This window comes from Haliotis cracherodii, unplaced genomic scaffold (genome assembly GCF_022045235.1).
Source record: "Haliotis cracherodii isolate W230 unplaced genomic scaffold, xgHalCrac1.p SCAF_3, whole genome shotgun sequence".
NCBI classification, from domain to species: domain Eukaryota; kingdom Metazoa; phylum Mollusca; class Gastropoda; order Lepetellida; family Haliotidae; genus Haliotis; species Haliotis cracherodii.
In genome coordinates, this window is record NW_027266286.1 from 45,550,493 (window position 1) to 45,575,536 (window position 25,044).

General features: G+C 38.8%; 1 protein-coding gene across 1 annotated transcript; it reads left to right on the top strand.

Moving 5' to 3' along the window:
• Positions 1-516: 516 nt before the first annotated feature.
• LOC139474796 (probable beta-tubulin polyglutamylase) lies at positions 517-23,169 on the top strand. Its single transcript, XM_071257920.1, has 2 exons — positions 517-2,848; positions 23,098-23,169. The coding sequence occupies exon 1, from the start codon at positions 517-519 to the stop codon at positions 2,833-2,835; it is 2,319 nt and encodes a 772-aa protein (XP_071114021.1). The 3' UTR covers positions 2,836-2,848; positions 23,098-23,169.
• The last annotated feature ends 1,875 nt before the right edge of the window (positions 23,170-25,044 follow it).

A 25,044-nucleotide genomic window follows, 5' to 3' on the forward strand; every position in this document is an offset into this window, starting at 1 on the left:
TGTCCTTTGTGTCATTGTGTCCAAGCCTATTCAGCTCCAGCTCCTGCACACCCTGCTTGTGACATGTGACTCATATGCCAGTACACACTGGTGACACCCAAGTGTTAAACATGTCTCTCTTGATTTGGGTCTTTGTGGACAAAACAAGGTGACATAATAGAATAATTAAAGTACTGTGAGTTGCTCATTTTACCACTTGTAAGGTCATGACATCAATCACTGGATTGTCTGGTCCAGACTCAATTCTTTTACAGACCGCCGTTATATAGCTGGAATATTGTGTTAACCAACAAACAAACTTGAAAAACTACTTGATATGCTTGAAAGTTTGACCTCTTCCATTGTTCCTTTTCACAGATCACATACTCCAACATGCAACATTTTACATATGGTGGTGGCCTCATAGTCTCAAGTCTCCTCACTATATGGACCTCAGTGCATAGGATGCAGCAGTAGACACACTGACAAGCCCTCAAGGATAATCTGAACGCATTTGTCACCTCCGGAGACTTCATCATGGATGGGAAGGCAATTGTGTTCCGAGTCAATGACGGACAAGGCCCTGAGCTCCTCAATCAGGTGTTCCTTGAGAAGGGCTGGCTGGAATATGACGAGACTACCCAGGATGAGTACGACTGGAATATCTGGTGGAGGACATCCAGGTTCAGGGCCTGTGATTACGAACACTTGATGCCATGGCAACGGCTGAATCACTATCCTAAATCCACGGGCATTACGAGGAAAGATTCTCTAGCTAGGAATCTGAAACGTATGAGAGGTGTATATGGAGCGGGTGTGTTCAATTTTAGCCCGATCGCTTTCAATTTACCAAATGACTATACTAGATATGTAGCAGAGTATAGCAAACTGAATCAGAATACTGATTCGAAGACTCTTTTATGGATCTGCAAGCCTGCTGATTTGTCCCGTGGAAGGGGAATTTTTCTATTCAGAGAACTTTCTGAATTACAATATGACTGCAGCGCTGTTGTTCAGCGATACATCGCCAACCCTCTTCTTATATCAGGTTACAAATTCGATATGAGGATTTACGTTGCTGTTCCATCCTTTCATCCATTGTCTGTGTATATATACCAGGAAGGGATTGTCAGATTCAGTACTGAAAAGTTTGATCTCAACAATATCAACAATGTCTTTGCCCATTTAACCAACACTTCCATCAACAAGCACAGCCCCAGTTATGGCACAGACAAAGGAAGGGTGGGACCAGGTTGCAAGTGGACTTTGAACCAACTACGCTACTATTTCCATCAAAACAACATCAAAGATGAAAAGATATGGAAGAGGATTACCAACATTGTAATCCTAACACTCTTAACACAAGCATCAATGGTTTCCAAAGTGGACAACTGCTTCGAAATGTATGGTTTTGATATCCTTGTTGATGAAAACTTAAAGCCATGGCTCCTTGAGGTCAACTTTAGCCCGTCTTTGACCTCTGATTGTCTGGCAGACATCCTTGTGAAGAAACCACTGCTTCATGACCTCATGGACATGATGAACTTTAAGGATGCTGATGTTGAGCGTGGCGGTGAAGCATTTCATCGTCATCAAAATAAGAAAAGCCATTCAAGTCTTATCTCTGACCGAAATACTTCAGTGAGCAGGTTAAGCCGAGGAAGTAGTGTTAACAAGTTGCCTTCAGTTCCCAACAGTAGTAGGAAGACTTCAGCCAAAGGTGATCTTGATAGCAATGGTGACTACAGTAGAGGTTCTGGGTTCATGTGTATGGCTGATGGGGACGAAGAAGCCAATAAACCAATATTCGGCCTCCCTTTGGTTAACCATTCTGATGACGAAGGATATCCTTCTGATAATGATGAAAAGCCTCACACAAAATCACCTCGGACTTTGAAAAAGGGCAAATCTGAAACTAGTCTTCCAAAGAGTTCTTCCAGTGTGTCAGATTCCAGAATGAGAGATGGCGGCATACAGGACCCTAGGTCAGCCAGGTCAGACCATGCTTCGGCCAAGAAATCAGGATACAAGCTACACAAGGTCCACAGCAAGGGTTCCTCAATATCGGACAGTGGAGTGTCTAGCTTCTCTGGCTGTAGCGAGAACTCAGACTTGATGCCGTCAAGACAAGGCCAGAACTCAAGAGATAGCATCCCACCACTGTTTCTTCCAATAGGGGCACCTGATTCCTCCTCTAATACTCCTGAGAATGAAAAGATTCCAAAAAGGACAGAGTCGGTTCAAAGAAAACCTTCTGTCAAGAGGTATGGATACGCAACCAGTTACAAGAAAAGCAGAAGAAGCCCCTTTAAGAGTGTGTCTCAGTTGACAACTGTTACAAAAGTGGGACGTAATGCCTTCATTGGCACAGCAAACAATTTTGAAGTTGGAAATCAAGCAGAGCCTGATGATGCAAGCCAAACAACGACCAGCTCTCCTACACCCACAAAATTCAGTGTCCGGCGTAGACAGTCACAGATATCTGTTTCAGACACATCTCAAATTCGCAAGAACACGACAGTGCCTAGAAACAATGGCAGATCTCTCAATTCAGGTCCTTCTCCCAGTACACAGAAACAGTTCAATGGAACTAGAAAACCAGCCCTTCGGACTGGCAAAAATCATTTTGGCCTCACAAAACCTCCTGTTTCTAAAGGACCAAAGGAGGTCATAGGGGATTTTTACTTAGTGTTTCCTTTCAGTGAGGTGACAAGGAAAGCCAGTGCTGCATCTCTTGATGCTCGGTTGATCATTCGTGAGACTCAGAAGCTTCAAAAGGAGTCTTCGGGGAAAGGTGGAGGAGCTAGAGAAGCACCTCGGATATGGGGACCTTTGAAGAACTTGGATGGTTCTTGATGACGGACTGATGGTGAGTATCTATTTATCATGTACATATCTAATAAGTTCCTTGAAGATTTTGAAAATCAAATTGATTGATTTTTCACAATTCTGTTGGTATGAGTGTAAAAATGGTGTGCACACAGTGTAGATTAGTGTAAATCAATTCTTACAAATAAGATACCAGTGATACAAGTTCACAGACTGCTTATTCGATAATTAACACAAAAAAAATGTAGAAAATACGAAATCAGGGCAATAATTTTTCAGGGCAAAAATACAGCTTAAGCCCTGCACACTCCTATCATCAGGTAATCACGAAACAGCAGGGAACAGGTGTTCATGGGCTACTTTTTTGTTTGTAGGTTTATGGAAACAAAAACTATAATGCAATCCATGCAATTTATTTATTTAATTTGATTTGATTTAAAGTGAGTGTCCCCTCCTGATAAGATGTAGAGGTTCCCTCCCCTCACTCTAACAAATAAGATGGGAACCTACCCCCCTGCATCAGACAGACTACAGATTGTGTCAACATGCAATCACCTGTAGAGGAATGAGGTTCAGTTCACATTAATGACTTTGCCCCATGAGTTTTAAAGGGGGACTTTCATCAGTGGTATTTCACCCATTATCAGTCAAAGTCTAGACGGTGTAATAATCAGTGCTATGTTTGAAATGGTAATTATTAACCACTAGATGCATAAGAAAGTTGGCAGATATAAAATAATGTTTTTTCAGACTTCAATCCAACTGGCTGGGACTGCCATTTTGTCTGGGCCTAATCCCCCTTTAACAGTCTAAACATATCTGAGGATAATTCTATACATAGGTATGATATATCCATGAAACTTATCTGGCTTACATGAGGTTAGCATGGGCGATCTACAGCCAAAGTGTAGTTAATCCTTGGCGGTGTGACACAGCAGTTTCTTATCAGTGCACTAGAAAAGTACTTGTCTCTGTGTCCAGTGTAAGACATACTGAATGGGTCTAGATTCCAAATGTTTTCAGTTGAATTGATGATTTTATGGGAATGCCTATATGTATTGGAGCATACTAGAAATGAAAATACAAACTTCTTTTGGTAAATGGGTAAATGATTTTTACAGATATAGACCTAAGCCTAAACAATCCCCATTACCTTAAAAGAAATTAAGGGTCCACTTGGTTGTTAGTTTTCTTATATTTCAGTGTACTTTGTGTTGAGAACAAAACAAGCTTTTCAAGCTGTAGTCTACCCTGAGTTATTAAATTATTTTAGTTGTCACTCGTGAGCTAGGAATGTTGTAGTTGAATGTCGAGCACTATCATTAGATCTCTAGCAGCTGCTATCTTGGGTACTTCAGACTTTTGAATTCATGTGTAAAAGAGTATCTCTTTTTGAATCTAACTTTCTGCATATAGCTTCTCATGTACTAGAAATTGATACATCAGGTTAGATGTTTTCTTTTGAATTAGATAACTCGGTATTACTGCATAAGGCTCGGATTTTTTTATATCATTGTTCATTTGAGCTTTGATATGTTGACATAATGATAAGATTTAACAAAATATTATTTTTTTATTTCGCATGACATTTGTTTTGTGTGGAAAAAGTAAAGAATGTTTGAAGTAAAAAATGTGTAATATTTATACTTCTGTGAAGTCTTTCTCTCTGGACCTGGTATCACCAGAAAGTGTTTGCAGTGGCCAGAGACTGCTTTTATTTGATCAGTCATGCAACATATATTATATTTGCTGCAGTTCATATGCTAACATGATTATGCATTTGCTAACAATAATCCTTTCAAAAGATAAAAGTTATATTTTATCATTTTTTGTAATGATATATTTATGTGTTTCTATTCCTTCAAAACTGGAGTGAAATTCGTACAGATTGAAACTATTATTAGTTCAATTTATTTTATGAGTTGATACGATCAAGTTTTTTAGAAACTTTTCCACTTATTGAAGACCAACATTATTCCAAATAAGTAACAGACTTCATGATGGAGTTGATAAAGTGTCTGCCCGGGGAGCGGCAGGTCGTGGGTTTCGATCATCTGTGTCATAGCAAAAGACGTTAAAGATGGTGTTTTATGTTGCCCTGCCTGGCAGTCGAAATTAATGGTGATAACACAAGATCTGGGTGGCTTGGAGTCAGTATAATGTGTCTGCGGCATGAGTGTCTGAAATAATCTCCTGTTCAGTAGCGTGTAAAGTTTGGAAATCCTTTGAATATCGTGATAAGAATAAAGACAGTCTGCGGTAACACTTGACTGATTGTTAGTTTTGTCATTAATTGGTACACATTGGAAACATTTCTTCTTAACGTACACACTTCTCTGTGGTTCGTGTTCTTTTGGAGGTGAGTATATGTTAATCTTCCTCCCCAAACTCAAACAGATGATGTTCCCTTGAAAAATTACCGGTAGACCAATTTCTAAAAACCATAATATCTCTTGTTATTCAGAGGTCACATGTTACATGTAGAAAAAATTAATGCTGCGTGTTACAAATAGCGTGGGCTGTTTAACAGTGATGTTTAGACGACTGTTATTATCACAGCTATATTGCTAACCTACACTCACATTGGCAGTCGTTTTTCATGGGTATAGGGTTTGCAAGTTGTACAAGATGGGGGTAAAAGAATTCAGACATTTGAAGGAAAACATATACCATATTCGACGTAATAAGCACCCGGGGCGCTCTCAAAATCAGAAATAGGGGGCTCTTATTAGAATATAATTTTGGTTGAGTTGAAAGATTGTAAATTTCGTACTTTATGCTGACAGCCTGAAATGATACAAAAAAAAAGTATGTGCGTATCATACACGACAGATATATTTTCCAGGATTTAATTGCCCATGATTAAGGGTGCATATATAACACACGATTGCGTATTACACACAAATAAGTTTTGTGTACATTGATCAATCGGAAGGGGTGCCAGTTGGGATTGTTCACTAGCCAATATATTAGCAAATATCACCGTGGGTGCTTATTATACCAGGGCGCTTATTTCGTTGAATACAGTATGATATAGGAAACGAAATTGCTGCCAACATGGTCATTAGATTTCAGATGGCTGATTTCTGATATGTCTGGGATGAACTGCAACATTTGGTGTGGTGGGTACGAGCTCTTGCCTCTAGGTCTGCATATTGAAGTTCTAACCTTGGAAATATATTTTCTCTCTCCGCTACCAGGTTTCTCCTTGTGTAAGTGTTGTAGGTTAAAAGATCTGTCTATTAAGAGTTGAAATTGGCTTGTAAAAAGGTGTCTAGCCAGCCTGGGTGGCAAGTGCTGTTGAAAGGTTATACCACACAATGTGTGGCGGAGGATCTGAGTAAGCTAGCTCTATTATACTGGCATACGTCTGGACACACACATGCATGCTTGTCGCTATAAAGTATCTAACGAAAACATTTTTTTGCCGTTAATCACCTCACCTACTGTTTTTTATACCCTTATGTAAAACATGAACAGCTAATAACTTTTCTTGGGTAATCCCACTGAAAGATTTGCTGCGGTAACTAATCTTTAATTTATGTTTGCCAATATCCAGTAGTATTAAGCAGAACTTGAGTAACATGTACAAAGCAAATTAAGTTTTCATTTTCAGAAGTATTTAAAATATCCCCCTGTCAAGGGTATGATAAATAGTGACGTGAGCGAGTCATTTTTACACCACTACTGCAGGTCCCGATAACATCTATACCCTGCCATGCACCGAGGTCACCTACCTCCACAGTTTAATCAGGACTAAATGTTGGAGAAATGTAATCATGAGAGCTTTCCCAGGTATTTGGAGGATTATCCCTTCACCTATGCTACTCAAAGAAGGTTAAGGAGCACCTGTTTCTTTGATTTTGTTAATTTGTCATGCTATGATCCTTAATTTTTTTTCTCGTAGGAAATATAGATATATAGTAAGTTTCAAATGTTGTTTCTCTAAAGAAGTTTTGAAAAGACAGTTTTACATAATCGTTTTTCCATCCAGTGTTTGATCAGCTGTTTCGCAAGTTCTTTCTTTTGGCGTAACAGTTGCCCAGGCATTTAATCAAAGCAGGCATCATTATTCAAGTATTCATGGTATGTGAGCTATTTGTCAAAAAGATGTAGATAGGATGACAAATATGGATGATGAGAAGTAGGTCTGTCCATTAAATTAAGGGCTGAGTCAGCTGTTTTTTATCCCCAGCCACGAACTGGAAGGGGGGATATAGGAATGGGTGCCGTCCATCCATGCATCCATCCTTCCTTCCGTCCGTATGTCTGTCATGTTTTGTTTCCAGAGCAGAACCATGAGAGATATCTTAACCAAACTTGGCACGTAAGTAGGTCTAGTGGTGAACTGGTGCCTTTTGATAGTTTGGGATTTTTGAAAAATATTTTTTTTTAATTTCCCTGGCAACGACTTTGACTTGGACTAAAAATGGCGGCAGTGATCGTTTCCGGAGCAGATCTTGAAGACGGTGCAATATTTCTTCACTAAACGTGGCACATAAATAGGTCTAGTGGAAAACTGGTGCCTTTTGATATTTTGGGATTGTTTTAAAAATTATGTTTCAATTTCCCATGCAACGACTTCGACTGAAAATCACCAAACTTGGTACAGATCTTGAAAACTGTGCAATATTTCTTCACCAAACTTGGCATATAAAAATGTCTAGTGGTAAACTGGTGCCTTTGATATTTTGGGATTTTTACGAATGTTTCCTTAGCAAGAGCATAACTCGGAAAGCGTTTACACATGTCATATTGGCAGGGGATAGGAGTATTTCATGCTTGTAATATTTAGGGTTTGTTTGAAAAAATGAAAGTTGGTTGAATGCTTGGAACTTTTTGTGTGATGGTATTCAGGAAATATTGGAACCTATATCCTCAAGCGCCAAAATACTTGAATTATTATCAGCTTAAATTTTGTTTGGGATAACATTAGATTAAATACATGAGAGTCCCTCAAGCAGACATAAACAGTTCATGTTTGTTATTCGTTGAGACTGAATAGATCTGATCCACTATTTAAATGGCCTTGAAGTTACACGAGGTAATTATATATATATTTAATAAGCTGCTTTGTACAGTTGTTTGTTCATGGTCTTCAGAGAAAAATGTAACAAATAAATGTTCTTGAGAAATAATTCACTTATCATTCTCCTGAATGGAGTACTTATTAAAACTGGCAATGCTTTATGAGGACTGAATTTCCATTTATAGGATATGAATATGACACGTATTACAAGACACTTTTGTTGCATTGGTTTGAAAATGACTAGGGTATATTCAATATTCGCCTTAATAGCCACCATGGGTGCATTGAAAAGTGACAGAAGGGGCGCTTATTAAAACCAAACACCAAAGATTTGTTGTCAGTGATCGAGCACAGGTGAGCGAACTTAGTCTAAGGCTAAAAGAAATAATAGTCTTGGTTCTCAGGCACCGCCCGCATCATCATAAATTTTTTATTTCCATTTGAAAAAAAACAAACCAAAATCCTAAATATTCCCAAGTCCAGTTGTAGTCCAATACTGTATTCCAGTATTTTAGTCATCAAGGAATACATTTATGTAGGGAGGCCCTTTCCCAGATTAATTGCACGCAATTGTTTATATGGTTACCGGTACGTAGAGTACAGACACAATATCCTGACTCCAAGCTGATCAGTCCTTGTTTTAGCCCCTTATGCCGAACACCAGGCAGGGTAACAACAAGTACCATATTTTAACATCTCTTAGTATGATGCAGCCAGGGATCAAAGCACCAACCTATGCACCACTGCACCATAGAAGAAGTTCAAAGATGACAAGGACAGGAAAAATAAACGTAGCTGGTGATAATGTCAGTTTGTTTTGCTGAAAACAGTCCTAGATGTAGGCCAGTAGTGTAGTTCAGTGTTAGAAGGGGAGGGTGGTGGTCCTGGGATAGTCATCAAGGGAGAGTGGTACTTCTCACCCATCACTCATACTTGCCTCCCAGTGTCCCTGTGATTGTAATTGGTAGCCGACTTACATAGGGTCACAGTGATTGATGGTTGCCGTGATATAACTGTCGACTGTCGTAACTGCAGACTAATCCTCACCCAGTCATATGGATCAAGCATACACTCTTCCTCACTTACACACTTTCTAAGAGATGTTCCTGATCAATAAGACCTGATTAATAATGTATACACTGTTATTGCATAATTTTGCGGTTTGTAAAATCTGTAGAAAAATAGTAAATAACAATGACATGAATCATGTGTATATTTTGTCCCAGGGCATCTGCTCACGATGTAACACATGCTATGTTGACTTATATGCTTGTCTTGTTGCCTGCTGTATGTTTAGTGTCCGAGTGGGGTGAGTGGGTGAGTGGGTGAGTGGGGTGAGTGGGGTGAGTGAGTGAGTTGGGTTTGGCTCCACATTTCAGTTATATCTTGGCATGTCAACCAAAAGGTTTAGATGGTTACCATATCAATCTCTGTAGAGCAGCCCCAACCTATAGGGCAACACCACTGTAAAAACCTTCAAAATCAATACAAAGTTATATACTGTATTCGACGTAATAAACACCCAGGGTGCTCTCAAAATTATAAATAGGGGGCTCTTATTAGAATATAATTTTGGTGAATAAAAGAGAGTTGAAAGATGAATTTCGTGGTTTATGCTGACAGCCTGAAATGTTTATGTACGACAGATATATTTTTCCTGAATTTAATTTCCCATAATCAAGGATGCATATTACACACGAGTGCGTATTATACGGGAATAAATAAGTCTTGTGTACATTGATCAATCGGAAGGGGTGCTAATTGGGATTTTTCACTAGCCAATATCTTAGCAAATGTCGTCGTGGGCGCTTATTAGAGCGGGGAGCTTATTACGTCGTATAAGGTACTCAGCAATCTGGAATGGAGTATCACCAGAGCATGCACAATCTCCTTACATCTGGTGTTTTTTTATACAATGTCTTCTTGTGTTTAACTCTATGTTGTATGTTATAAAAGTGAAACAGCATGAAAAAAATATAAAAGATCTACCCTGTTCTGAGTCTCACATAGAAAGACTTGAGACAAAGACATTAAAAATGAATTATATAATTCCCTTCCACATTGATACACTTTTGTCAACAATGTTGGCAGGATTTTATCAAACTCTACAGCTGCATTCAAGCCATCATTCAATTCAAAATGTGTTCCGGATAGAGCTGTCTTCATGTTTGGGAACAGATGGAACAGGCAGAGCCAGATCTGGTGAATATGGTGGGTGCTGAAGGCGCTCAATACCACACTTATGGATTGCAACCATGGCAATGACTGACTTGTACACTGGCGTATTGTCCTGATGGAAGAGCACACCAATTCCCAGGTTCCCACGTCTCTAAGTCATAATTTCATCACACAATTGCCTGAAAAGTGCAGCATATTATGCTCCGTCTATCATCTGGCCTTTTGGAAGATCGTCCACCAAGATGACACTCTTGGAATCCAAGAACACGGATGCCATAAAAATTCCAGCAGATTGGAAAGTCTTTGTCTTCTTTGGTGGTGATGTCAGATGCTTCCACTACTTGGATTGTTGTTTGGACTTGTTTAGAAGTGGAGAATGCAGGTTTCATCCATAGTCACAAATTGTTGCAAGAACCTTTCTGGAATAGCTTCAAACAGAACATTGTCATGAGACATGTGCCTGTTGCATTTTTTATCAGATGTCAGTGACAGATGTTGAACGTAATAAGCTGATACTTTATTACATTAACAAAGTTTCTATGCTACTGGAATGCACTCTCTCCTGGGACTACTAAACTAGCAACATGACACTCAGTCATCACCATATCGAGGCTTCTATGGACAATCTTTTCTGGTGACGTGACAGGAATTCCACTATGGGGGTCATCTTCAAGTCTCTCCCTGCAACGTTTAAACTCTGCTGCCTTCCTCTTGGCGGCGTTAGGAAGGGGCATCCTTCCCTGGTGTTGTACTCATATCTTCATGGATGGCTTTTGGTCTTAAGCCCTGGTTCTGCCTAGTACTTGATCACCGCACGTTCCTCAAGTTTGTCCATCTTCTGGGGGCACGGGTGGCCCAGTCGTCGAAGGCGCCGCGATTCAGTGTGCAGAGTTGCGTCCCTTGGGCAAGCCAGAAACCTATGATTGTGGGTTCGAATCCTGGTTCGCCCCGATTATGTTTCTAGGTTTGTCAGCACCATAACCGTGCTCGTGGGTTTCACCAAGTGGTAAACATCTGAGACCTGCATCACTTCGGGCTTTCCTCCCACATTAAGCTGACAAGCCGCAATATAACTGGAATACTGTTAAAAGCGGCGTTAAATCCAACTCACTCACTCACTAATTGTCCATCTTCTAAAGATCACAAACCCGTACTGATTTTACTTACTTGTCACAGCAAAACAATTTGCTCAATTGACTGAATTTTTTGTGGATATACCTCTATGACATCATGTAATGCCCCCAACAAAAGGGTTTCACGATTACACAATTACTTCTATTTGAGGCTCAAAACTTATCAGTCAACCCACGTAAGAGGACACTAAGTTTGAATTTTCATTTCTAATCAAGGTCAAAGTGTAGAACATTGAAGCATCTTGTGTTGACGAGTATGTCAATACTGATCGCCACACAGGTCAAGTGTCTGGACAGGACTTGTTGACTTTGCCTATCCATTGTGAGACAGGGCACTTCAAGTGTCAACTTTTCTTGTTGTGGTCACTTGAAGTACCACTGTCAACAGTGTAGTTCATGGAGACTCACAGACAATGTTGTAGGTCAGACTAGCCTTTTTTTAGTTCATGTTTTTTACAGATTGTTTGCTTGAGTTTCTGAATCATGTTTCCCAAACTAATAACTTTGTTGATATTAATCATGTAGAATGTTTGCTTCCCATATAGAAGATTTAATATTTGACATTTTTGTCTTGTTTTTAGTTTCATTTCATCTTTTTATTTCTCTAATCCATGGATTAGACCTCATTGGCAAATATATACAACTCATGGGATTGGGTGGTCAGGATCAGTGACTTTGGAGGCTCTTTGGTCCCGAGGCAAGGGAGTTAACTGACAATAAAAGCCCAGTTTCCACCCTTGCCAAACTAGGTAGGAATTATGGAGTTATATTTTGGCTGGACAAATGAGTTAACTGACAATAAAAGCCCAGTTTCCACCCTTGCCAAACTAGGTAGGAATTATGGAGTTATATTTTGGCTGGACTAATGAGTATATGCATAGTCCAATCAAAACAGTGTAATGAAATTAACATCCGGTTCGTAAGCTACATGGTGACTCCCTTGCAGATTTCAGTCAACTGCAGGATTTGCAGAGCATGTGTGCCATAATATTATGATAAAGATCTTGATTCATCTTGACTAGGCACCACCATTTTGTTAAAATCAAATGCAAGTAATACAAGGGGTGGATCTGATTGGTCAATATGCGGAACATAGAAGGGACAATACTTGTAACAGCCACTGGTGGCGGTGTGATCGAGCCTGGAAATTCCAACCTAGTTCGGCAAGGGTGAAATGTGGACTTTTATAGTATGTAGCTACCTTGATTCAGGGAAGAATATGTAAAATGTTTTAATTCCCCATGTTGAGTAATTAAGGATATAACTCCAAAGCAGTTTTGTATAGAAAGAGAGTAGAACCAACAGAATAAAAAGACTTCATGTTGTTGTTAAAGGACTGTTTTAAAAATTCAACCACAAGTTTACATTGAAAGGGACATTTCCCAAGCCAAGATCACAAGACTGAACAATATGACAATACTAATTACCGGGGTAAGTGATAATACTTAAAGAAGTCGACCATGGGGTATTCCAGGTAAGAATATAGGTCCCATGCAACCCATGCTTTTTGTAAGGGGCAACGGAAAGAATCAGGTGGTCAGACTTGGTGACTTGGTTGATGCATGTTATTGTATCCCAATTGTGTGGATAGATGCTGAGATATCAGTCACTGGATTGTCTGGTCCAAGATCGATTATTGCCAGACTGACGACATATAGCTGGAATATTGCTCTGTGAGGTATTAACAAAAAAACAAGTTAAAAAAAGAATTCCTATTTAAAGGGCTATTCTCCTCAACTGGGGGCCCATTTGAAGTCGAGCCCTGAAGATAGGAGCCTTGTCTTGATGTCATTTTGGGAAATCAGATAGACAATTTTTTAGGCCTCGTGGCCCATTGTACAGTTGACTGTTCAGTTTCATTATATATATATTTTTATGTTCTTTTTTCATTTTTTTATTTTTGGAAGGGGAAATCATTAACTTTTGTATCCTAAAAATGTAATAAATGCAAACAGGGTGGAGTATTCACGACTTAAATGCAAGTTGCTTTCACTGACAATTCTGCAGAGCCTCATGACCCTTGAACTAGGCCCCCTTTATTGTGACCAAACAAACCAGGGAATTTACCCCTTTTGTACCATTAAACCATTTTCAGGTCATTTGGTCCGTTTTTCTCTTATTTCCTCTGGGGTGGTTTTAGGTGGATTTTGTTGAGTGAGGTGTTCCTTTAATGATTAAACAAGCTAAAATGGTTTCATTTTTTGTCCAAATTTGACAAAGCCAAGACCCCATGTGTGTATATACACATGTCACCTGCATAGAAATCGCGTCGAATGTCTTCGCCAAGTGGACACCGAATTGAATGGCTGGGCTAGTTATCAGTGTCAACTGGGCCATGCCCACGAATGGCTATTATGCATTGGCAGCAAATTGGCAAACATGTAGAACAAGAACCTCATTGAAAGCAGTGTGTGTCAGTACACGCTGGCCGGTACTTACGTACGTAAGTGAGACTAGTTAATGGAGATTATTCTGCTTTGTTTACACAATCACAAGCTCAGGAACAAATCCTGATTAGCTGGGAAATAATAATCACAATGAAGAGAATTTGTGGACGTCAACTTCTTTATTATGAGGAACAAGGGGGCACGGGTGGCCCAGTCGTCTAAGGTGCCGCTATTCGCTGTGCAGAGTTGCGTCCCTTGGGCACGCCAGAAACCAATGATTGTGGGTTCGAATCCCGGTTCGCCCCGATTATGTTTCTAGGTTTGTCAGCACCATACCCGTGCTCGTGGGTTTCACTAAAGTTGTAAACGTCTGAGACCTGCATCACTTCGGGCTTTCCTCCCACATTAAACTGACACGCCGTGATATAACTGGAATACTGTTAAAAGCGGTGTAAAACCCAACTCACTCACTCACTCACTCACTATTATGAGGAACACAAAGTTTCGGAGTATATGCTTGCTCCTTCATCAGGTGGTATCAGTGATAATTTAAGTCCTGGCTTCCAGTTGTCCATCGGTATCAACCATCAGCACTAATTAAGTGTTAAGTGTTGGCTTCCTTTGGTCCATTGCTAATCGTCTATCAGCGTCAAGTAACTGTTTGCTTCCCTTGTTATACGTTAGGTTTCCATCTTTGTTATCTTATTACTTTTATTTATTCCTACAGGTACGTATATGTTCTCTGCCTCATAGCATTTTTTCACCTGATGAAGGAGTAAGTACATACTCCAAAACATTGTGTTCCTTATGATAAAGAATTGGCATCCATTAATGCTCTTCCTTTTGTGTATCACTTCTAAATGCCATTTAAAGACATTTATAAATGCTTGCTGTAAAAGCCGACCATGCTTGTTGTAAGAGGCAACTAACGGGATCGGGTGGTCAGGCTCGCTGACTTGGTTGATGCATGTCATCGATCCCAATTGCGTGGATCGATGCTCATGATATTAATCACTGGATTGTCTGGTCCAGACTCGATTATTTACAGACCGCCGTCATATAGCTGGAATATTGCTGAGTGCAGCATTAAACAACCAACCAACCAACCAACCAACCAACCATGATGAAAAAAATGTTATTTTGATTACTTAAGTTTAGATGAATGCAGATAATTCAATAAGAATTAATTTGTTTTGTAATCCAAGAATTCTTATTTCCGTTGAAAATATGTCCCAAAATATTTTAGTTTTATGTTTTTTACATAATCCTGAGAAGTAGTGTATCGCTGTATTAAGCACCCTGCTTCAATAAGCACCCCTGAACAATTTCTAAACCAATCTGCAGGTAATCTTTATAAGGGTACCCTACTCAGTAAGACCGAAACATTGCATGAAAGTCCATGGATATCACAGAAAAATTAGAGTAATTGGTGTATATAACTGCCAAGCAACTATTATTGAAAAGTGTCTGTGGGGTAGCCTAATGGTTTGTGTCCGCGTCAAAGATCCAGGTTCAATCCCCTGCAAGAATACAATGTGTGAAGCCCATGTCTCATGTCCCCCGCCGTGATATTCAAGCTTGAATATTAATTACTAAAGAGTGTAAAACCAAACTCACTTACTATTATCAGAAACATTTTAGTTTCATTGATGTTTTAACCCAGTTTTTAGAGAATTTCAAGAATTTATGCATTTGTTGGAACTTCTTGAACAATTTCCCAAATTTCTTAAGAAAATTCGGACCACAATTTACAAATCACAACATAGAAAAAAATATAGGGGAAAGTGAAAACATATCTCGTATTTGACATAATATGTGCCCAGGGCGCACTCAAAATTAGAAATAGGGGGCTCTTAATAGAATATTATTTTGGTGAAAAACAACAGAGTTGAAAGATCGTAAATTTCATGGTTTATGCTGAGGGCCTGAAATGTTTTTATAAGACATATATTTATCCAGAATTTAATTTCCAATAATTAAGGATGCATATAACACACGTACATATTATACACGAATAAATAAGTCTTGTGTACATTGAACAATCGGAAGGGGTGCTAATTGGGTTTGTTCACTAGCTAATATATTAGCGTATTAGAGCAGGGCACTTATTACATCGAATACGGTACCCTTCTGTACCAGAAATTTGTACCAGCTGATTTTGAGGCTTTTTTTGTCATTGGTTACTTGGAGTGCTATTGAACCACGAGCTGGTCACGGCATGTGAAGTGTAGCACGTGTTTGACATCAACTGCGCTGACACTATCACAGACGATATGATCGCCTTTCACCAAGGTGAAACGGATTTCTCCTTAAGAAGCACATGCTGTTTACAAGCAACAAAAATCAATTGGCTATTGTGGCATTTGGGGATGATTTATGAGAAAATAATCACCTGCTTGGCTAAACAGTGCAGATTTCAGCATTGTAAAGCTGTCATAATTGTGATCTGGCTAGATTGAGATTGGCAGCTCCAGTGCCAGGTAAACAGTGTCATGATCGTAGCAACTGCTTGGCTTGAGCCTATAAATCTTGGTGCCATAAATCTTTAATCATGATATGGGGTATTTTTAAACTCGATGTTTTATGTAATGATCAAAGTTGATAAGTTGACATCAATTTAAGTTGGCATTGATGGGTGTTTTTTTTAAGTTTAAATTTCTTTTGTTTTTTTGGTGTTGTTAACTCAGGAATTGATTTTTTTTATTTGTTTTTGTCATGTTGAAATAAGTTCAACAGACAGAGTGTAGATTATTATCAAGTGCTGGGATGGTATACCGGGTACCCGGGTCAGCTGGGTACTGAGTAGGACCCGGGTACCCACCGTACTACACGGACCCATGGTAAGTCACGTGATATATTGTTTAATGACAAAAATTATCTGGAACTCTATGGTTATAATACAAGTCACTAATGTTGGCATTTCTGACTATGCACCCATTCCTTCTGACTTTTCATATTTTTGAATAAAGATATATCTAAGTCAACTTCAGTGTATGCATGACCAGATTGTTTAATATATGTATCTAAATACGTTTTGCCAGGGCTATGGTAAAAAATTTCCAATTGGACATTTTGTACCTAACTCTTGAGACCTATAGTTGGTAGTCGGGTAGGGTAATAGAGGGTGGGTACCCGGGTAGGGTCGGGTAATATGGGGATGGGTACCTGGGTAGTAAATTTGGACTTGTCCCAGCCCTATTATTATCCCCCGCCACAAAGTGAGGTGGGGGATATAGGAACAGAGTTTGTCCGTCCTTCTGTCCTTCCATCTGTCCATCCACTTCTCAAAGGGAACAAGTTTTCTCAAAAACTTTTTAAGTCAGACAAATGAAATTTTACACACTAATGTTACTAGTCATGGTCTCAAATGAGTCCCAAAATTGGTGTTGGAAATTCATTTTTTATAGAGTTATGGCCTACAAATTAATGCATACTGCGTGAATTGGGGACAGGTTTTCTCAGGAACTACTAAAGTTACATGAATGAAAGAGTGCATGCTTATCTAAGAGATACTTTTTAAGACTGCAATCATAATGCATTGGCTTTTATCAGATTGTGTTTGAAGATGGGGCCCATGTCAATGTGGTTTTGTTGAATAAGATGCCAGCTGCTGTCTGGAGTGGTGCCCATATAAATTCAAAAGACCCTGTATTCAAGTGTCAATGGTGCAGTTAAAATCACGATGGGACAGTTAAATTAATTTTCTGCTCAAATGTTTATTATGTATAAAACCAGTGAAACTAGGAAACTGGACACACTCTAGGAAAACAAACGTCTAAAGGAGTGCCATGTAGCTCACTTGGACAACAAACATCTTTAGGAGTGCCTGTTGGCACACTTGGACTACAAACATCTTTAGGAGTGCCTGTTGGCACACTTGGACAACAAACATCTTTAGGAGTGCCTGATGACACACTTGGACAACAAACATCTTTAGGAGTGACCTGTGGCACACTTGGACAACAAACATCTTTAGGAGTGCCTGTTGGCACACTTGGACAACAAACATCTTAAGGAGTGCCTGTTGGCACACTTGGACAACAAACATCTTTAGGAGTGCCTGATGACACACTTGGACAACAAACATCTTTAGGAGTGACCTGTGGCACACTTGGACAACAAACATCTTTAGGAGTGCCTGTTGGCACACTTGGACAACAAACATCTTTAGGAGTGCCCGGTGGCACACTTGGACAACAAACATCTTTAGGAGTGCCTGTTGGTACACTTGGACAACAAACATCTTTAGGAGTGCCCGGTGGCACACTTGGACAACAAACATCTTTAGGAGTGACCTGTGACACACTTGGACAACAAACATCTTTAGGAGTGACCTGTAGCACACTTGGACTACAAACATCTTTAGGAGTGCCTGTTGGCACACTTGGACAACAAACATCTTTAGGAGTGACCTGTGACACACTTGGACAACAAACATCTTTAGGAGTGCCCGGTGGCACACTTGGACAACAAACATCTTAAGGAGTTCCTGGTGGCACACTTGGACTACAAACATCTTTAGGAGTGCCAGGTGGCACACTTGGACAACAAACATCTTAAGGAGTTCCTGTTGGCACACTTGGACAACAAACATCTTTAGGAGTTCCTGTTGGCACACTTGGACAACAAACATCTTTAGGAGTTCCTGGTGGCACACTTGGACAACAAACATCTTTAGGAGTGACCTGTGACACACTTGGACAACAAACATCTTTAGGAGTGCCCGGTGGCACACTTGGACAACAAACATCTTTAGGAATGCCTGGTGGCACACTTGGACAACAAACATCTTTAGGAGTGCCAGGTGGCACACTTGGACAACAAACATCTTTAGGAGTGCCTGATGACACACTTGGACAACAAACATCTTTAGGAGTGCCAGGTGGCACACTTGGACAACAAACATCTTTAGGAGTGACCTGTAGCACACTTGGACTACAAACATCTTAGGGAGTGCCCGGTGGCACACTTGGACTACAAACATCTTAAAGGGGCACTGATCTAACGCATTTCCCCGGAATGGTTGTTGCCTTTGTTATTGTTTTTTCCCCCGTGAGTACCCGGATGATACGTAACGCAACTGAGCGTGACCAGAGACTGGGCTACCGTCGGCAAGGACAGCTAAATAAACTTGGAGGCTGGAGGCAATATTTGTTTTACGTATTTTTACATAAACACTGATTGGTTAACTGTGATCTATAAAGATTTCGACAAAGGGCGCATGTTAATTAATTTCTTCAGCCTAAACAAACAGAGAAAAAGAACGGCGGAGCTCATCGGATGTCGTCATTTGGAAATACCCAAGATGGTTATAGGTTAATACTAAAAAAAGTATCCCTGCAGTGAAAGCATTTTCGGATTTCGGATTGCGTCAATAATACGATTACTACTCCCTTGTTATCATCCACGTTTTCTCGTATAACCCTACGATTGTGTATTTGTCGTCAATCACTTGATGCTCAGTTAATGAATTTATTAGAGGTACAATTAGTGGTAGCACCACTTAGATTACCTGACAAAGGTTCCCATTTGGCATTTATTGTGTCTGGGGTAATTATTCAATCTAAATCCAGGTTTGAAGTGAGGTGAAATGTGTGTTATGTAATATGCACGTGGCAGACCAGCAAGAGGCGAATGATCAGTTGATTTACTTTTTTTTGTAAATCAACGGATCGTTCCTAGTCATCAAAGGATTAACAGAAAATACGTTGATTGATTAATTACTGTTACCTTGCACAGTTGATATGTCAAAAGTGAGTGTTTACATGTCTAGGTTTACTAAAACAATGGGAATACACTCATACCATGGGGTGAAGTGCCGATGTAAAAACAACATACTTTGTTCAAAGGGTTAACTGATAATACGTTGTTTGATTGATCATTGTTATCTATCACTCAATGGATGTTTTAGGAACTGTGGACGTTATGAAAATAGTTGTCACGTGGGCTTTCCCAGCCGACCATTGAGTCTTGACACCTATGTAAAACACCTGAAACAATCCAAGTGATCAGTTGAGAAACGAACACGGGTTATAATATCCCGAAACGATATATATCTTTTAAAATATTTGATTGTCACAGAGACACGTGACATCGAATACGTTTCTTTGTACAGCTGCAGACGTGTGGGATATTGTTCCTTTGTGTGGATATTCACGGATACATTCCTCGAACAAGGAAGCTGCCTAAAATTTATACACATAACTTTGGTAGCTTGTAATTATAGTATCTGCATTTTGTTTTCCTTCTTTTGAACCGATTCGTTCTTGTTTCTCTACGTCTTGTTTGAGAAATTCTTCAATGCGCGATAGACGTTGTTTTCACAGGTCTTTTCCTTTGTAAGCGTGTATATATTACCGTCAGTTTGTAAAATGTGATTCTCTCAGGCAATTTATAAAATGTGCAAATATTTCAGTCATTTTGACTAAAAAAATCTGCCCAGATTGATTAAGACGATCAAAAGGGCCTACAAACATCACAACAGATTATTATGTAGGATTAGAAGCCAAACAACATAGAAATGTACTTTTCAACGTAACATTTTCAGTCTCTTGGTGATGATATTAAACATCAAAGTGTTTGGAGTTCGTTATTATGATAATACAGATGGAAATGGGTTTTTTCAGTCACTTTGAAAAATAACTGAATATTTAGACGTTTAATAAATTTGAAAATGTTACACATTTTGACAGTAAAAAATATATACATACTATAAAAAAAACAATGCTCAGGTGAAATATTTACTTCGTGTTGCAAATCAGAATAGTGTAAACGAAAATCGCAAAATTGCCAAGCAAGTGACTTATCAAAACTTCGTCACCACCGATGCTACCCACAAAGATACCTACATTTCCTTATTATCTCGAAAACAGTATTTCATTTTGTTGATCAGTGTGACCATACTACCCATAAAAGTGACTAATGCGCTTACGAATGGCGCAGCAGAGGTCGCGAACTAGTCTAGATTTATGCTATACATCCGGGTACTCACTGGGAAAAAACAATAACCAAGGCAACAACCAGTCCCGGGGAATTGCGTTAGATCAGTGCCCCTTTAAGGAGTTCCTGGTGGCACACTTGGACAACAAACATCTAAAGGAGTGCCATGTAGCTCACTTGGACAACAAACATCTTTAGGAGTGCCTGTTGGCACACTTGGACAACAAACATCTTAAGGAGTTCCTGGTGGCACACTTGGACAACAAACATCTTAAGGAGTGCCTGTTGGCACACTTGGACAACAAACATCTTAACTCTTTCAACACCGTAGGCCGGTTATCCGGCCAAGAAGCATCGAGTCCCCAGACACCGCAGGCCGGTTATCCGGCCAAGCCGTAGTCACGTCAAAATAGTATATATTTTTATGGACCTACCAGAAATGTCATTCATTTATTAAATCTATCACATTTCACAATGTCTGAAATACAAATTCCATTTCAATTTAACATTTTTTATCGTTAAATTAAAAAATTATTCACTATTTCTCGCGATGTTATTGAAAATAAAATTCTCGGACACACATTTCGGCAACGGGTCCACATCGAACACGTCAAAGAGGAAAATAAAAACGTTTTAAACGAATCTTTAAATATATTATACAAAGTAATAAATAAAATCAACAAATATATATCTAAAAGTAATCAAACTTACATCCAAGTTATTATTTCCATCTTTTCGTGCGATCGCGTGTAATGTAAGTCAAATGACATCTCGGCTTTTGCCGCCTTGAATTCTCGGCTCGGACACGATGTTTAATGCTAAAATATATGCATGAAAAATCTTTGTCACAGCTCGTAACCTAGCACGATACATTCACGAAGTTCCATATTTTTAATATATATCGTGATTTCCTGCTCAAAACGTTCAGAATAACACGATTTAACAAAATTCTTTCGCAAACTTCTGTAATTTATCGAACACGAGCTTGGTATCACAGCTGTAATTTGATTGGCTGCCTTAGGTCACGTGCTCAAAATTGACCAATCACGATACTTGTAGCAGATTTTAGCAAGAAAGCGTCATTAGAAACCAATTTTAATCCAATGAAATCGCTTGTTATAACTACGAAAAAAACCAGTCGATGTTACGAGCGTGTAGATGAAGGAATAAGCTTTCCAGCGATGTGTCATATGCCATTCTTCGACGAACGTGTTATTCATACGAAACCTCGGAAACGGGGGTATTCCTTCATTTTACTGAGCGGACAGTTGCTGTTATCGGGAAATGGGTGATGACAGAAACTATTTATAATTCTTTTTAAAATGATTTTCCAATTACGTAAACAATGAAAATAAAACAGAAATAGGTACGTAGATATTATGAAATCATATATTTGCAGAAAATCGTCAAGTTTTCGCTTCTTTGGTCCTTAATCTGGATGTTAACAACGTGTTAGCGTACATTTTTTATTTACAACGAATTTAATTAAGTTGTAAATGCATTATTTTAAATAATGTGAAAAATATAACTTTTTATAAACCATAGGATCAGACCTTTCAAATGGTGTATAACATGTAGTAGCAAATATATTTTACAAGCAGGTATTTTCTTTGATAAATGTTGGCTTCATCTATCACACAAGAAGCTCTGGGAACTCGGTGTCCCAGCAGTAAACACTTCTGGTTGACTGGTGTTGAAAGAGTTAAGGAGTTCCTGGTGGCACACTTGGACAACAAACATCTTAAGGAGTGCCTGTTGGCACACTTGGACAACAAACATCTTAAGGAGTTCCTGGTGGCACACTTGGACAACAAACATCTAAAGGAGTGCCATGTAGCTCACTTGGACAACAAACATCTTAAGGAGTGCCTGTTGGCACACTTGGACAACAAACATCTTTAGGAGTGCCTGATGACACACTTGGACAACAAACATCTTTAGGAGTGCCCGGTGGCACACTTGGACAACAAACATCTTAAGGAGTGCCTGTTGGCACACTTGGACAACAAACATCTTAAGGAGTTCCTGGTGGCACACTTGGACAACAAACATCTTAAGGAGTGCCTGTTGGCACACTTGGACAACAAACATCTTAAGGAGTTCCTGGTGGCACACTTGGACAACAAACATCTTTAGGAGTTCCTGGTGGCACACTTAGACAACAAACATCTTAAGGAGTGCCTGGTGGCACACTTGGACAGATACATTTCTATCCCTGCCAGGGTCCACAAGTTGAGATTCCCAGATTCACAAATGGTCGTAACTATTGCTTCCTGACTATATTCCTGAATCTTCAAACATTTTTATCCCAGTAAAAGAAGTTTCTAAACTTTACAAACAAGTATTCTTCATGTGTGAAAAAATAAAATTTGTTGATAGGTACAAGTTGTGTGAAAAGTATTGTTATAAACAATGAAACCTTGTGAATGCAGTGTCCTGTGTGTGTGATCTTCCATTGTGCCTGGTGGAATGTTGAATATTACATCTGAGTATTTTGTAAAACTATAAAATTACATTGCCTCCAACTTATATGTCAAGCTAGAGTTAACATGGCTTAACATTGTGAGTGTATGTCTGGCCGAAATTTCATAATACTTATTCCTGTGTTTTTTTAACTCTACAGATAGGAATACCCACCTCCTCTTGGCTGGCGCTAGCTGCAGTTTTATGGTGCCTTCATCGTCTGGACTAGGAGTTTCAGCAAGACGTGTCCGATGCCACTTGGTAAACATGTGATTAGTTTACTAATAGCCTTGTACAGATGGACGGAAGTAGGGCAGCAGTTAGGCAGGGAATTGTTTGTCTGACTACCATTATGTACCTGTTCTCTGAGCTTGTCACTATGGTCAGTCTGTCCTAGAGTGTGGGAGTCAGGACAGTCGTAGTGCTGAGAGGACAAGATGCTCTTAAGCTGGGTAGTGTCAATTCTAGCACTTCATCTTGATCTTGTTTGTTATACAAGGCAATATGTCTAACATAGCAGTAATCTGTGCTTATAATGTTCCCTTATTTCTTTCCTTCAGTATATATGTTTATACCATGCGTAAAATTATGTACCTAGAAATTATTATCTGAAAATTAAACATAAATATGAGATATTAGTATGTTATGATATTATTATTTTTGAAACCATTGTAGGCAGATTTTATTTTTTTCAACTCTTTTCTATAGTTTGATTTTGTATCAGGTAAATGTTTAAACATAATGTCATGCATTTATAACAAAATATTATACTGTTTAAAACTTAATAAAACATGTAATAATAATCGCATTTATCAAGTGCAAGCAGTCACATTGACTTATTGTAATATCAGTGAGTTAGACAATAGTAATATTTTGTTATTGATTGAGATAAGTTCATGATGAGTATTTTGTAAAATTTCACTAACAGTGTCATACTCTGTTAAATCCAGCAATATCAATAAGTATGATATTCACATTGTTTGTTAGTTTTTGTATACAATTATATTGATGTGAATAGCAATTTAGAAAATTTGTAATTTTAAATCTATATATCTTTAAATTAAGAAAAACAAACACACAAAAACAGATTGGTCAGGCCCCTTAAAGCTTGTTACCCGGTATGTCTCTGACTGTTGTATACTGTTATACAGTCATGGAGAATTGTAGTCACATGTTTTTATGAAGCATTATATGATAACGTGTGTCGTTCAGAGTATCTATTTCTTTAGCAATTTTGGGGTAGAATAGGTCTTCAGCAACCCATGCTTGCCATAAAAGGCAACATTGCTTGTCGTAAGAGGTGACTAATGGGATCGGGTAGTTAGGCTCGCTGACTTGGTTGATGCATGTTATCAATCCCAATTGCATGGATCGATGCTCATGTTGTCAATCACTGGATTGTCTGGTACAGATTCGATTACTTACAGATCAGATACTTACATATAGCTGGAATATTGCTAAGTGCGGTGTTAAACAAAAAACAAACAAACTTTACCAATTTTATGTTGATGATAATAATAGGATCTGTATTTAATGATTAGAACATAAATCAGTTGTTACTCATATATTTTTACTTTTCAGATAAATTTAGTCAGTTCCTCTGCACAATGATCTCCCTACCTCGTTTGTATGTACACTTAGACTCTAGTATTCCAGAAACCCTATCAATTCATGCTCCATTAATCTGGCGAGTTTTGTATCCAGACAATTTCACTGGAAATGGTACTGTCTAGTTTGACAGTGTTACACTGTATATTAGGAAAGGTAAGTTGAAAAACGAAATTTGCCCATAACCCATTAGGTCAGACTTTGGGGTGATTTACAGATTTTTGTCCTGTCGGAAGGTTGTTTGTATAGTTTTAAATTAAAATTTCAAATATATTTGTTTCATTCCCTCAAAATGTTGAGTAGGTTGGAAAAACAAAAGTGGAGGCGGGAGTTTTTAAGATAAGTTTTCAACAAATTTCGTGAATGAGTTGAGTTTGACATTTTACTTATTTCTGGTTTCATATATTATATTTCTACATGTTTTTTATGTATATATATATATATATATATTTTTACTTTTCATTTTTTTTTTAGTCAGCAGATTTGTCAACCAAGTTTT

Excerpts from the sequence above, each read along its gene's own strand:
- LOC139474796 (XM_071257920.1), top strand. The coding sequence starts at position 517 with ATGGATGGGAAGGCAATTGTGTTCCGAGTCAATGACGGACAAGGCCCT.